The sequence below is a fragment of the Microchirus variegatus genome (assembly GCF_963457635.1).
Source record: "Microchirus variegatus genome assembly, chromosome: 1".
Taxonomy (NCBI): domain Eukaryota; kingdom Metazoa; phylum Chordata; class Actinopteri; order Pleuronectiformes; family Soleidae; genus Microchirus; species Microchirus variegatus.
The window spans coordinates 41,388,871-41,400,452 of NC_139802.1; the positions used below are offsets into that span (position 1 = coordinate 41,388,871).

The 11,582-nt window shown below is 41.8% G+C and overlaps 1 protein-coding gene across 1 annotated transcript; it reads right to left on the reverse strand.

Moving 5' to 3' along the window:
* Positions 1-2,574: 2,574 nt before the first annotated feature.
* Positions 2,575-8,146, reverse strand: hapln1b (hyaluronan and proteoglycan link protein 1b; the record flags this gene model as incomplete). The annotated part of the gene is made up of 5 exons (XM_083907795.1): positions 2,575-2,858; positions 3,753-4,055; positions 4,175-4,373; positions 4,611-4,774; positions 8,041-8,146. 5 exons carry the CDS (start codon positions 8,144-8,146, stop codon positions 2,575-2,577), a joined length of 1,056 nt encoding a protein of 351 aa, XP_083763921.1.
* Between the last annotated feature and the right edge of the window lie 3,436 nt (positions 8,147-11,582).

Genomic DNA, 11,582 nt, shown 5'->3' on the forward strand with positions numbered 1-11,582 from the left:
GGGTTCTCTGGATCAAAATGGTTCTTACTGGAACCATTAGTGTTACCAAGAACCCTTGAAAAACCCTTTCTCTGGGAAAAAGGTTTTTTCCTGAATCAAATGGTTCCATGTAGAACCCCAGCCCTTGTAGAAGGACCCTTTTGGAACCCTTATTTCTAAGAGTGTAACCCAGCTTAACACATTAGAAGCTCCAAAAATGAATTTGTTGGAACCTTTATAAAAAAATTCCACCCAAACCCAGGGCTGAGGTTCTACCTGGAACCCTATGGAAGGTTCCACCAAGAACCCTTTTAAAACCCTTTATGCAGGAAAGGGGCTTTAAAGGGTTCTCTGGATCAAAATAGTTCTTACTGGAACCAAGAACCCTTGAAAAACCCTTTCTTCAGGAAAAGGTTTTTTTCACAAGCAAATGGTTCCAGGTAGAACCTCAGCCCTTGTAGAAGGACCCTTTTGGAACCCTTATTTCTAAGAGTGTATATAACAAGACGATTAAACTTTAGCCACTGAATTCTGTCAATCTGTGAGTGCAAGTGAACATTTGTGTCATGGATTCTTAGGAATATCCATTTACACGGCAAACAGCGTTGGTAAATCCATTCATCTTGGAGAACAATGAATGTTTGTGCCAAATTGGGATAGATTCCCTCAAGATGTTCTGTCCTGGCACAGGAGAATAAAATAATCATAATCATATTACCTCCATCAATGAGGCTATGCTTGTTTTCGTTGCTGTTGGTCTTTCTGTGAGCAAGAACACACGTTTTTGTTTGGAGCGTGACCCAAACAGAAGTTACAGATAAATCCAGATAAATGGGCGGTGCCAACAATCTAAACGTTATATATACATGTTCTGTGTGGCTGTAGAGCAACGTTCAGAGGGGTGAGGTCACACATGGGTCGAGCCTCGGCTCTGCTCATTCACGTTAAGAAACTAAGTCTTTGTATCAAAAATAGCAGCATCGAGGCGATCGTTGGATAGAATGAGTCGATGCTTTGCTCTGTTGAAGCCATGTCATGCTGTGAGGTTGAAGCCAAACACTGATACAGCCACAAAGGTCAAAGGTCTACTTCACTGTAGAATAACCATACTCTTGTCTCACAGTACTGTTCTTCTTTATGCCAAGGCTTTTTTTTTCTACTGCTGAATAGGACAAACTACTTGTCTTGTCTTTTTTTTTTTTCTGTTCTGTACAAAATGTATTTAGTTGTGTCTTTTCACCACCGTTGTTATGTTCTATGTAAACCAAAGTGACTTGGATTGTTTGGCCAAAAAAGACAAGAAAAAAAATAAGAAACGTAAATATTTCTACAGTATATCAAAAAATAGTCGATAATTACATTCTACGTACTTAGAAAACAAACAATGCTAACGTTTGGGTGTGCCTTTTTCTGACTCACGCTAGTGATGAGACTGGTGTTTGGTCCAACACATTTGTATAAAAACCTAAAATACTGGACAAATACGATGAAGTACAAAGTACTGGTCATAGCACCTTGTCGTTGCTGCGTTCCATTTACAATCGCAAACTCGGAGGTCGGAACTCGGAGTGACATCGGCCGAAAAACAACATGGACACAAAGCCAACTTGGGCTAGTCAATGTTAGCCATTGTTAGCCTTTGCTAGCCAGTGCTGGACATAGTATTTTAACAGTGTAACAAATGTCTTAATGTCGTATTTAAGTATGGTGGCAGCCATCTTGGACTTGGTACGTGAGGTTACGGCGAGTTCCGACTACAAATGCAACACAGCATAAGAATGGACAACTGAGATCAGTTAGGGTTCTGTAAGCCTTCGTGATCGCTCTTAGCTCACGGCTTTGTTTTGTTCTTCCTGGTCTTCAACAAAAAAAGTATCCATCCAACCATTTGCTGTTTAACTCAGTTCACACATGTACTTCCTTGTTATATCAAATGGTCGGTCCATTCTTGATTGACAGCATGATTGAAGTCCCTCCCCTAACCAACCACCCCTCGTAAATGCATAAAATGCTGCAGGAATGAGTTAATTTAAGTTCTTTTAAGGTATCCAGAAGCTCTGAGCAGTGTTGATAAGGTGATTTAAAGTAGAAAACATGAAAACCAAGTGAGTATGTGTACGTGTGCTTTTCTGTCAATGCTCCGAGAGGAAGTTGGAAGCTTAGTCATGGTGTAGCTGGATTATATCCCATTATTATTAGTATTTTGTCATGTAAAGGGCTTTTTGAAGAGCTCCTGACTGATATCATGAATCCGATTTTCTGAAATAACCCAAGCGGTGTTGTTTTAGGTTGAGGTGAACCAGGGTGAAGCTCACTTCTGGGTTGGCCTACAAAATACATCATCCCTGCAGCACTTTATTGATTAAATAATAAGAACCTTAAATATGTGTAAACTAACCCTTGTAAAGTATCGGGTCTAAGATTACAAAGTAACAACATGACAATAATGTCTTAACATTTTCATGAAATAAAGCATCACAGTTTGAATGTGTTTGTTCATAAATCTGTCTCTTGTACACTCTACTAATGTGTGTGTGTGTGTGTGTGTGCATGTGTGTGTATATCAGGGTTGCTTTTGTCTGTTTTGTATTTTAGTTAGCCGTTGTAGCAGTACACTCCGTACAGCTTGTGCTTTTTGTCGGGGAAGCCACTGAACCTAACGGCAGCTTCTGTAGGACTGCAGCGCCGCCGGGGATTAGAGATGGGATAACGGACGCTGCCGTCGGCCAACCAGCCAGCATCGCAGCGGTCGTAGCCCAGCAGCTTCCAGGCGGCGTACATCTGGCCGACCTTGGCAATCTGAGCACCATCTTTTTGGCATGCGCTGACTGCTTCGCCGTAGGTCAACTTAGAAGGGTGAATCAGATAGTAGAAACGACCTAGATAAAACAAAGAAAAAATCAGTTAAAGATTAAATACGGAAATACTATATCAAACATTGATATATACTGTAGCTACTATAGAAAACTCCTTTGTACAGCATGGTTTGATTGGTACCCATGTCACAGCCATGCTGGTGTTACCCAGTGTGGAAATTACACAGTGAACCTTCCTCATCAACAATTAGAGATTCGTCCAGCTAAGGTCGTATTGCAGACCACAAAGACTTAACTGTAATTTTGTGATTAAAACCACTCTTCAAATCAGAACCCGTACGTTTTCTCGGTTTACAACTGTCCAGATTTTTACCGGCCGCTTCCTACAGCTCAATAAACTACTCTCTGGGAAGGCCGACCAGAACAAGTACGTCTTTAAGAGGTTTTATTATTCTACGCACAACTTAATACACTACTTAATAGGTTGTAAACCGACAAAGCGTAGAAGTTCTGATAATCGGTTACAGATGAAAACAGGAAAATAAAGATTAGCAATATACACAATAGTGCTTTGATGACAAAGCTTTGATGACAACTGAGTTTTGGTTACGCACTGCATAACGTGCTCCATACCTGTGCTATTAGAAATAAGGGTTCCAAAAGTGTTCTTCTACAAGGGCTGAGGCTGTACTTGGTACCATTTGCTTCTGAAAACCCCTTTCCCGAAGAAAGGGTTTTAAAAGGGTTCTTGGTAACACTAAGGGTGGTTCTACCTGGAACCAAAAAGGGTTCTCCTATGAGGATAAGTTGAAGAACCTTATATGGCTCTACTTAGCACTTTTATTTCTAAGAGTGTGCTGGACAGACTACACTCTCTATGTTCACCCATCAGCCTCCTGTCTTTAGGAACCTGCTTAAATGAAGGTAAACACACACAGGAACAGCCATGTCCTTCACCTTTGTAGTGAGAGGTGAAGCAGAAGACGTCATAGTGGTTCTTTTCCTTGTCTCTCAGGCCGTAGGTACGAATGCCCGGAACCGTGCTCTTGCCTCCGCAAGGTTCTCTGGGTGTGGTGATGGGATACTGGACTGAGCCGTCGCTCAGCCAGCCGGCATTGCACCAGTCGAAGCCTCCACTCCAAGCGTCGTAGAGTTGGTCGAAGGACGCCACAATGGCATCCTGGTCCCGACACGCCTGCTCGGCGTCGTGGAAGTTGAGATTGTAGCGACCCAGGCGGGGAAAGTACGGGAAGAGAACGCCTACATGGAGAGGAGAGAAAAATCTTATTCTCTGGCTACTATCGAGCATCATGAAGCTACTCTGACATTCATCTCACGGACATTTTATGTCCACGTGGTCATTCTCTCTCCATTCATACCTTCAAGGTCAAGAGCTACAACTGCTGTTCCATCTTCCAGACCATCAATAACTTCACATTTGTATCTCCCATAATCCTCCAGGGTGAGTTCCGTTATGACCAGAGAAGCATCCATGGGAGAAGAGTCTTGTAAGTGGACCCGTCCATGGAAACTGCCGTAACTCCGTTTGTGAAAATCCATGGAGACAAAAACATCCTCCTAGAGCGAGATAAAGAGTGATGATCAGTGTTTGAAATGGGCCCGTACCGTCCCGTACTGTTCGGAACGCAGTCTTGGCACTTCTTAATTAGGTAAGAGATCCATTTTGAATGCCCATCAGAAAACTTAGACAATAGATGTGTAACAAACACATGTGCAGACTCACGTTAGCATCACAGACTGCTTAGCACAACAACTGAATAATCTTATGTCATAATAAATGAATATTAAGTTAACCTCTTTCAGGTAGTCTGAGGTCAGCTTCGTCCATTTAATCCTCATCTTGTGATTGGGAGGCATTGATGGGTGCCTTTGGATCCTGCATGGTAAAGTAGCATTCCCTCCTCGCCTCGACACAACCTTTGACTCTTTTGCCACCACCGAGAGCTGTGGGCCATTTTCTGCAACACAGAAGAACAAGAACACAAGAACATTATTCTCTCTGTCAGCAGTAATCAATTACATTTACTTGCGTTACTGTAATTGAGTAGTTTTTTGTGTACTTTTGTGTTGTGTTTCAGTTTTCTAACTTTAGGTTTACTTAATTATGTTTTTTGGACGCACTGTTCCTCACTACGTTTAAAATCACATTCATTACTGAGTAAAAACTTAGGGGAAAAAAATCATGCACTGGAAACTTTGATGAATGAGTGAATGATGAAGACAGACAAGTGAATGATGAGGACAGGTGAATGATGAAGACAGACAAGTGAATGATGAGGACAGACAGGTGAATGATGACATGAAGACAGGTGAATGATGAAGACATGAGGACAGGTGAATGATGAGGACAGACAAGTGAATGATGAGGACAGGTGAATGATGAGGACATAAAGACAGGTGAATGATGAGGACATGAAGACAGGTGAATGATGAGGACAGACAGGTGAATGATAAAGACAGACAAGTGAACAATGAGGACAGGTGAATGATGAAGACAGGCAGGTGAATATGAGGACAGGTGAATGATGAGGACATGAAGACAGGTAAATGATGAGGACAGACAGGTGAATGATGAGGACAGGTGGATGATGAAAACAGATGAGTGAATGATGAGGACATGAGGACAGGTAAATGATGAAGACAGACGAGTGAATGATGAGGACAGGTGAATGATGAAGACAGACAAGTGAATGATGAGGACAGACAGGTGAATGATGACATGAAGACAGGTGAATGATGAAGACATGAGGACAGGTGAATGATGAGGACAGACAAGTGAATGATGAGGACAGGTGAATGATGAGGACATAAAGACAGGTGAATGATGAGGACAGACAGGTGAATGATGAGGACATGAAGACAGGTGAATGATGAGGACAGACAGGTGAATGATGAGGACAGACAGGTGAATGATAAAGACAGACAAGTGAACAATGAGGACAGGTGAATGATGAAGACAGGCAGGTGAATAATGAGGACAGGTGAATGATGAGGACATGAAGACAGGTAAATGATGAGGACAGACAGGTGAATGATGAGGACAGGTGGATGATGAAAACAGATGAGTGAATGATGAGGACATGAGGACAGGTAAATGATGAAGACAGACGAGTGAATGATGAGGACAGGTGAATGATGAAGACAGGCAGGTAAATGATGAAGACATGAGGACAGGTGAATGATAGACATACTCTGGTATATAGAGTACATTAAAACTGTATTCTCAACAGACAAAATAACCTGATCACTATGTTTTCTCAATGATAATAATCATATTCTAACTCAACAGTTGACACATCTCTGCTTTCATGTGACTCATTCAATGATAGATTTCTAGGAGCTACACAGTGATAGTTCTATGGTAAGGATAAGGCCGAGTTGCTGTTTTAGGACAGGGGAGATACTCTGAAACCCCAAATTAAGAGGCAAAATCTAAATCATCAAATACTGTACTCTACTGTAGTAGACTGTACTACAATCCTTTTATTTCTTTTTTAAATAATACTTTGATCTCTAGGACTGTGATAGGCTAATAAGGTAGATAACCCTATCTTACTGAAACTAATAATCCCCCACAGAGCAGCATTATCAGCGAGCCACAGACGCAGAACACACTGATAAACCGAGGAAACAAATGACACGGCACAGTGAGTGTCATGAACGCAAAACAGGAGAGGACACTGCAGGAAAAAAGGTTTGTGCTGATGCTGCAAACCTCCGTGTGTCAAAGAAATTAAACTTCTGAGTTCTATTTCTGGGACACCAAATCATAACATAGAATATCTCAGGGGACAGAGTGAGGTCAAAACTGTTATTACAGACATTTTGCACCGTTAGCAAACACCAGCTGTCATAAGAGTGCTTTACATCCTCACTTGCATTTTTTGGCTCCTCTCTCAAATAAGAGTTAAGGTTTTTCGATGTGTGAGACACCAACACTCTGGAGAAACGACCCGGCGAGGCACGCTCACCGACAACACACTAAATGGTGATGTGCCTCACTGGTCAGATCAACAATAGTATTAATGTGTCATGTCTGGGTTTACCAATAGATCAGGGTCCTAGTAAGCTAATACTAGCGAATACAAGCTAATACTATCTACAGAACCTGCAACTCAAGAAAAACACCATCCAATAAGAGTCCACACCTCTGCATTCACACACACTGACTACAACATCCCCTGCTGTGTGGTAATAAAGTAATACAGGGCAATATTTAAGATTTTCCACTCACAAGCCCCCCCCCCCCCCCCCCCCCCCAGTTGCAGAGTGTAACTGCGCTGCTGTCAACAAGGTATGTTTTTTCAGGAATATTACTGATCTCACACAGTTGTAGTCATTTTGTCACGTAAAATAAAGTAATATCAAGTCAAGTTTATACTTCTCTAAACCGTGAAAACAAAGAAAACGTTAACACATGAAGAAAACGTTAATTAATCAAATTTTGTAGTGTGTTGTTAACGTTGTTTCCTTAAATGTTGTTAATGGTATGACCAAAAATTTCAACCATATTATGTTGTCCAAAATTTGAAAAAATTATGTGGGAAAAAAATGTTGGTCCAAATTTTGACAAAAATGTCATACTATACTGTCGACCAAAATTTGACAATTTGTTTTGGGAAATCATTTTTTGGTCCAATATTTGACAAAAACGTCATACTATACTGTAGTTCAAAATTTGACAATTTGTTTTTCGGAAAAAAAAAATGTTGGTCCAAGATTTGGCAAAAACTGTGTTTTCTTAAATGTTGTAGTGTCAAACAGACATGCCAGACATTGCTCTGCTAACCTTGCTAATGTTGCTAAAGTCATGTTGATCTGATGTTTGCCATGTTTGACAGCCTTGCTGCAGTTTGTCCAAGACAACAAAGGAAGAAAACATTTTTCTCAAGCTCAAAGTAGACCGGTTATGCTTGAGCTAAATGCATGAATGCACCCGAGTTGGAATTTTTTGCTTTTTCGTTGCCCAATCGTTGCATTGCCCCTTGGAAAGTTGGGGGTGAAAGGCGGGGTTCAAACAACCATTCACTGTCACAGTCAAACCTCATTGGCTCAACGAGTGTCCAAATCACCTCTGCATTTGGTCTGGTTTGGTTTGGTTTGGTATCCAAACCAGTGACCTTCTTGCTGTGAGACAACAATGCTAGCCACCACACATTGTGTGACCAAATTTAATTCTATGAAAAAAGTTTGCAGAGTAAAAATGGAGGAAATCAAAACTCACCTGTGACATAGATGGTTCTGGAGAGCTCCAGGTCTGGGTAAAGTGTGTCTAAGTCGCTGTCTGCTACAGTTAGTGAAATCAGAACACAGACGAGCACAGGAATCATCTTCACTCACCAAAGTGGGGTCTGATCACTGCAGAGAAAACACAGAGAAGTGAGAGGTTGTTAGAGCCACGGACAGGAACATGCTGTAGTCACATCTCAGCCCTGGGAGTCAAAAACGCCAGAGGAGGAGGAAACGCTGTGCTCGTGTAGATCTGTGTTCTGAATGCAGCTCCGTCCACAACGGCCACAGTGACACAGGGTTTCTCTCTGCATTGCTGTTTCTCCCCCTGAGAGCTCTGTGATTACTGCATCAACCCCCACCACCACCACCAAATATCACCGTCTCTTTCTCACAAAGTCTCACACATTCATATTAAACTACAAAACACCACCAACTTGTCCTTGACGGACAAAGCCGACACACACGATCACAACACAGAGAGAAGTAGAACATCACATATATACACTGTCTGTTGTACATACTGTGCAGTAAATGTTCTCTGTCATCCAGCAGTGAGAGGAACAAGCTGCATGTCCCGCTGACAACTTCAGAGAGAGAGAGAGAGAGAGAGAGAGGCTGATACAATGCAGCGTCACTCCAACACCTTGTGCTTCATACACACACACACACACACACCAACATTATTTTGTTCTTATATATATATTATTATCTACAGCAAAACATATTGAACACTTATATACAAATATTACAAATATATATCTTCAGGTGAAGGATTATTCTCTTTGTAATAACATAAAACATCCAACACAACATTAACAACACACTAATGCCGCATTTCTACCACCTCGTCTCTGCACGGCATGGTTAAGCTTCCGCTAGCATACGCTCTTAGAAATAAAAATGCTAAGTAGAACCATATAAGGTTCTTCGGCTTGTCCTAATAGGAGAACCCTTTTTGGCTCCAGGTAGAACCTATTTATAAAGGTACCCTTTTGGAGGGTTCCACCAAGAACCCCTTTAAAACCCTTTATTCAGGAAAGGGTTTTTAAAGGGTTCTCTGGATCAAAATGGTTCTTACTGGAACCATTAGTGTTACCAAGAACCCTTGAAAAACCCTTCTGGAGAGGGTTTACTCTGGTAGAACCTCCGTCCTTGTAGAAGGACCCTTTTGGAACCCTTATTTCCATGCCGTGCTGAGTCAGGAAAGGGTTTTTAAAGGGTTCTCTGGATCAAAATGGTTCTTACTGGAACCATTAGTGTTACCAAGAACCCTTGAAAAACCCCTTTCTTCGGGAAAGGGTTTTTACAGAAGATTTCCAGGAAGAACCTCAGCCCTTGTAAAAGGACCCTTTTGGAACCCTTATTTCTAAGAGTGTAGTACCTGGTACCAGGTACTATTTTGTAGTACTGGCTTTGGCGAGGTTCCAGGGGCACTGAGTACCTACTCAGCACGGCATGGAAATAAGGGTTCCAAAAGGGTCCTTCTACAAGGACGGAGGTTCTACCAGAGTAAACCCTCTCCAGAAGGGTTTTTCAAGGGTTCTTGGTAACACTAATGGTTCCAGTAAGAACCATTTTGGTCAAGAGAACCCTTTAAAACCCCTTTCCTGAATAAAGGGTTTTAAAAGGGTTCTTGGTGGAACCTTTATGAAAAAGTTCCACCTGGAGCCAAAAAGGGTTCTCCTATGAGGACAAGCAGAAGAACCTTATATGGTTCGACTTAACACTTTTATTTCTAAGAGTGTACAATGATATTTACACCTGAGTTTGATCAACAAGAGCCTCTAAACTCAAAATCATGTTCTTTCAAAGAAGATCTGAAACACGTGGTTGACACCATTAACTCTTACTGTATATTTTCAAACAGCGGAGTCGCCCCCTGGTGGCTATTGAACATATTCTTACTTCAGGGTTGGCCTCAGCCGTCAAACCGTATCCACTTTTTCTACACAGTCCATGCTTTTTTGGATCGCACGTGTTTGAAGAGGTAGTTCTTTGAATCTGAACTGATCCCAAACCATATTTTACATGCACCTCTTTTCCATAACCCTTCCACCCTGCACCCCCACAGCCAGGTGTAGCTCTTGCTGTTAGCAGAATAACCTTGCAGAACACACACACACACACACACACACACACACACTCTGCCTGAACAAAGTCATTATGTATATCGGCATGCGGGTGTGGGGGGGTGAGATATGTCCTTTTTAAAGAGGAGGAGGAGAAAGTGTTCAGTCAGACAGTTCTCTGCAGGACATGAGGGGAGCAGCTGATGTGTGAAATGAGGATAGAGGGAGATACAGAGGGAGGTGAAGCCAATAAAACACAGCAAGAAGAAGGCTAGAGCCAGGAGAGAGGGAGGGAGGGAGGGAGAGAAGGAGGGGTGAGGATTCTGCAGCAAAAAAAAAAGAATGCAGGGGAATCAAAGTGTGGAGCTCCATTAGTAGTTACTCACTCAGATATTAGGTTCTCAACTGTTTACAAGTGAGAGACTGCACATGCATGGTTATTATCTGTGTGTGTGTGTGTGTGTGTGTGTGTGTGTGTGTGTGTGTGTGTGTGTGTGTGTGTGTGTGTGTGTGTGTGTGTGTGTGTGTGTGTGTGTGTGTGTGTGTGTGTGTGTGTGTGTGTGTGTGTGTGAGTGTGTGAGTGTGTGTGACTAAATGTGTCCTCCAGAGTGACAGCATTCCTCAGCCGCCATCTGTGTTGGACTGTAAACAACACCAAGTCTTTATAGGCCAGGTGTGTGTGTGTGTACTTTTGATTTGTGTCAATATCATCAAACAACAAAGTGTAAAAAAATGAAAACCACAAACTCAATATCATTCAAAAATAATTGTATTTTATTTGTTTGAAAATAGACCTTTTTGTTTCCAATGATAAGGATTTCCCTTGCTCCACTTCTTTTGCGCTTGGAGCTCGTTCCCTAATCTCAAAGATAATCTGACAAACGTTAGCTACTGATGTACCTTGTCAGATGTCGGCAGGGAAAACTTGGGGGAACGAGTTCCAGACGGACGGCCACTCCAAGCCTACTGTCTACTTCCTGTCCATTGAGCTGTCACTCCAAAAACTCAGTAGCCAATCAGCAGGCAGCTTCCGAAAGCCCCCCCCCCCCCCTAAAAAAAAACCAGGGAACAGACGCAAAAGAGTCTGAGCAAGTGAAATTTTGGTCGTTGAAAACAAAAAGTCTATTTTCAAACAAATATAATACTATATTTTTGAATGATTACATCAATATTTTATAGTATCATATATTTTATATAAGTTCTTCCTATAAGCAACTTCCTGTTTGTAATGTATAGACAAACACCTAAATGTGTTCCTGCATTCTTAGAAATAAGGGTTCCAAAAGGGCTGAGGTTCTACCTGGAACCATTTGCTTCTGAAAAACCTTTTCCCGAAGAAAGGCTTTGTCAAGGGTTCTTGGTCACACTAATGGTTCCAGTAAGAACCATATAGATCTTGAGAACCCTTTAAAACCCCTATCCTGAATAAAGGGTTTTAAAAGGGTTCTTGGTGGAACCTTTATGA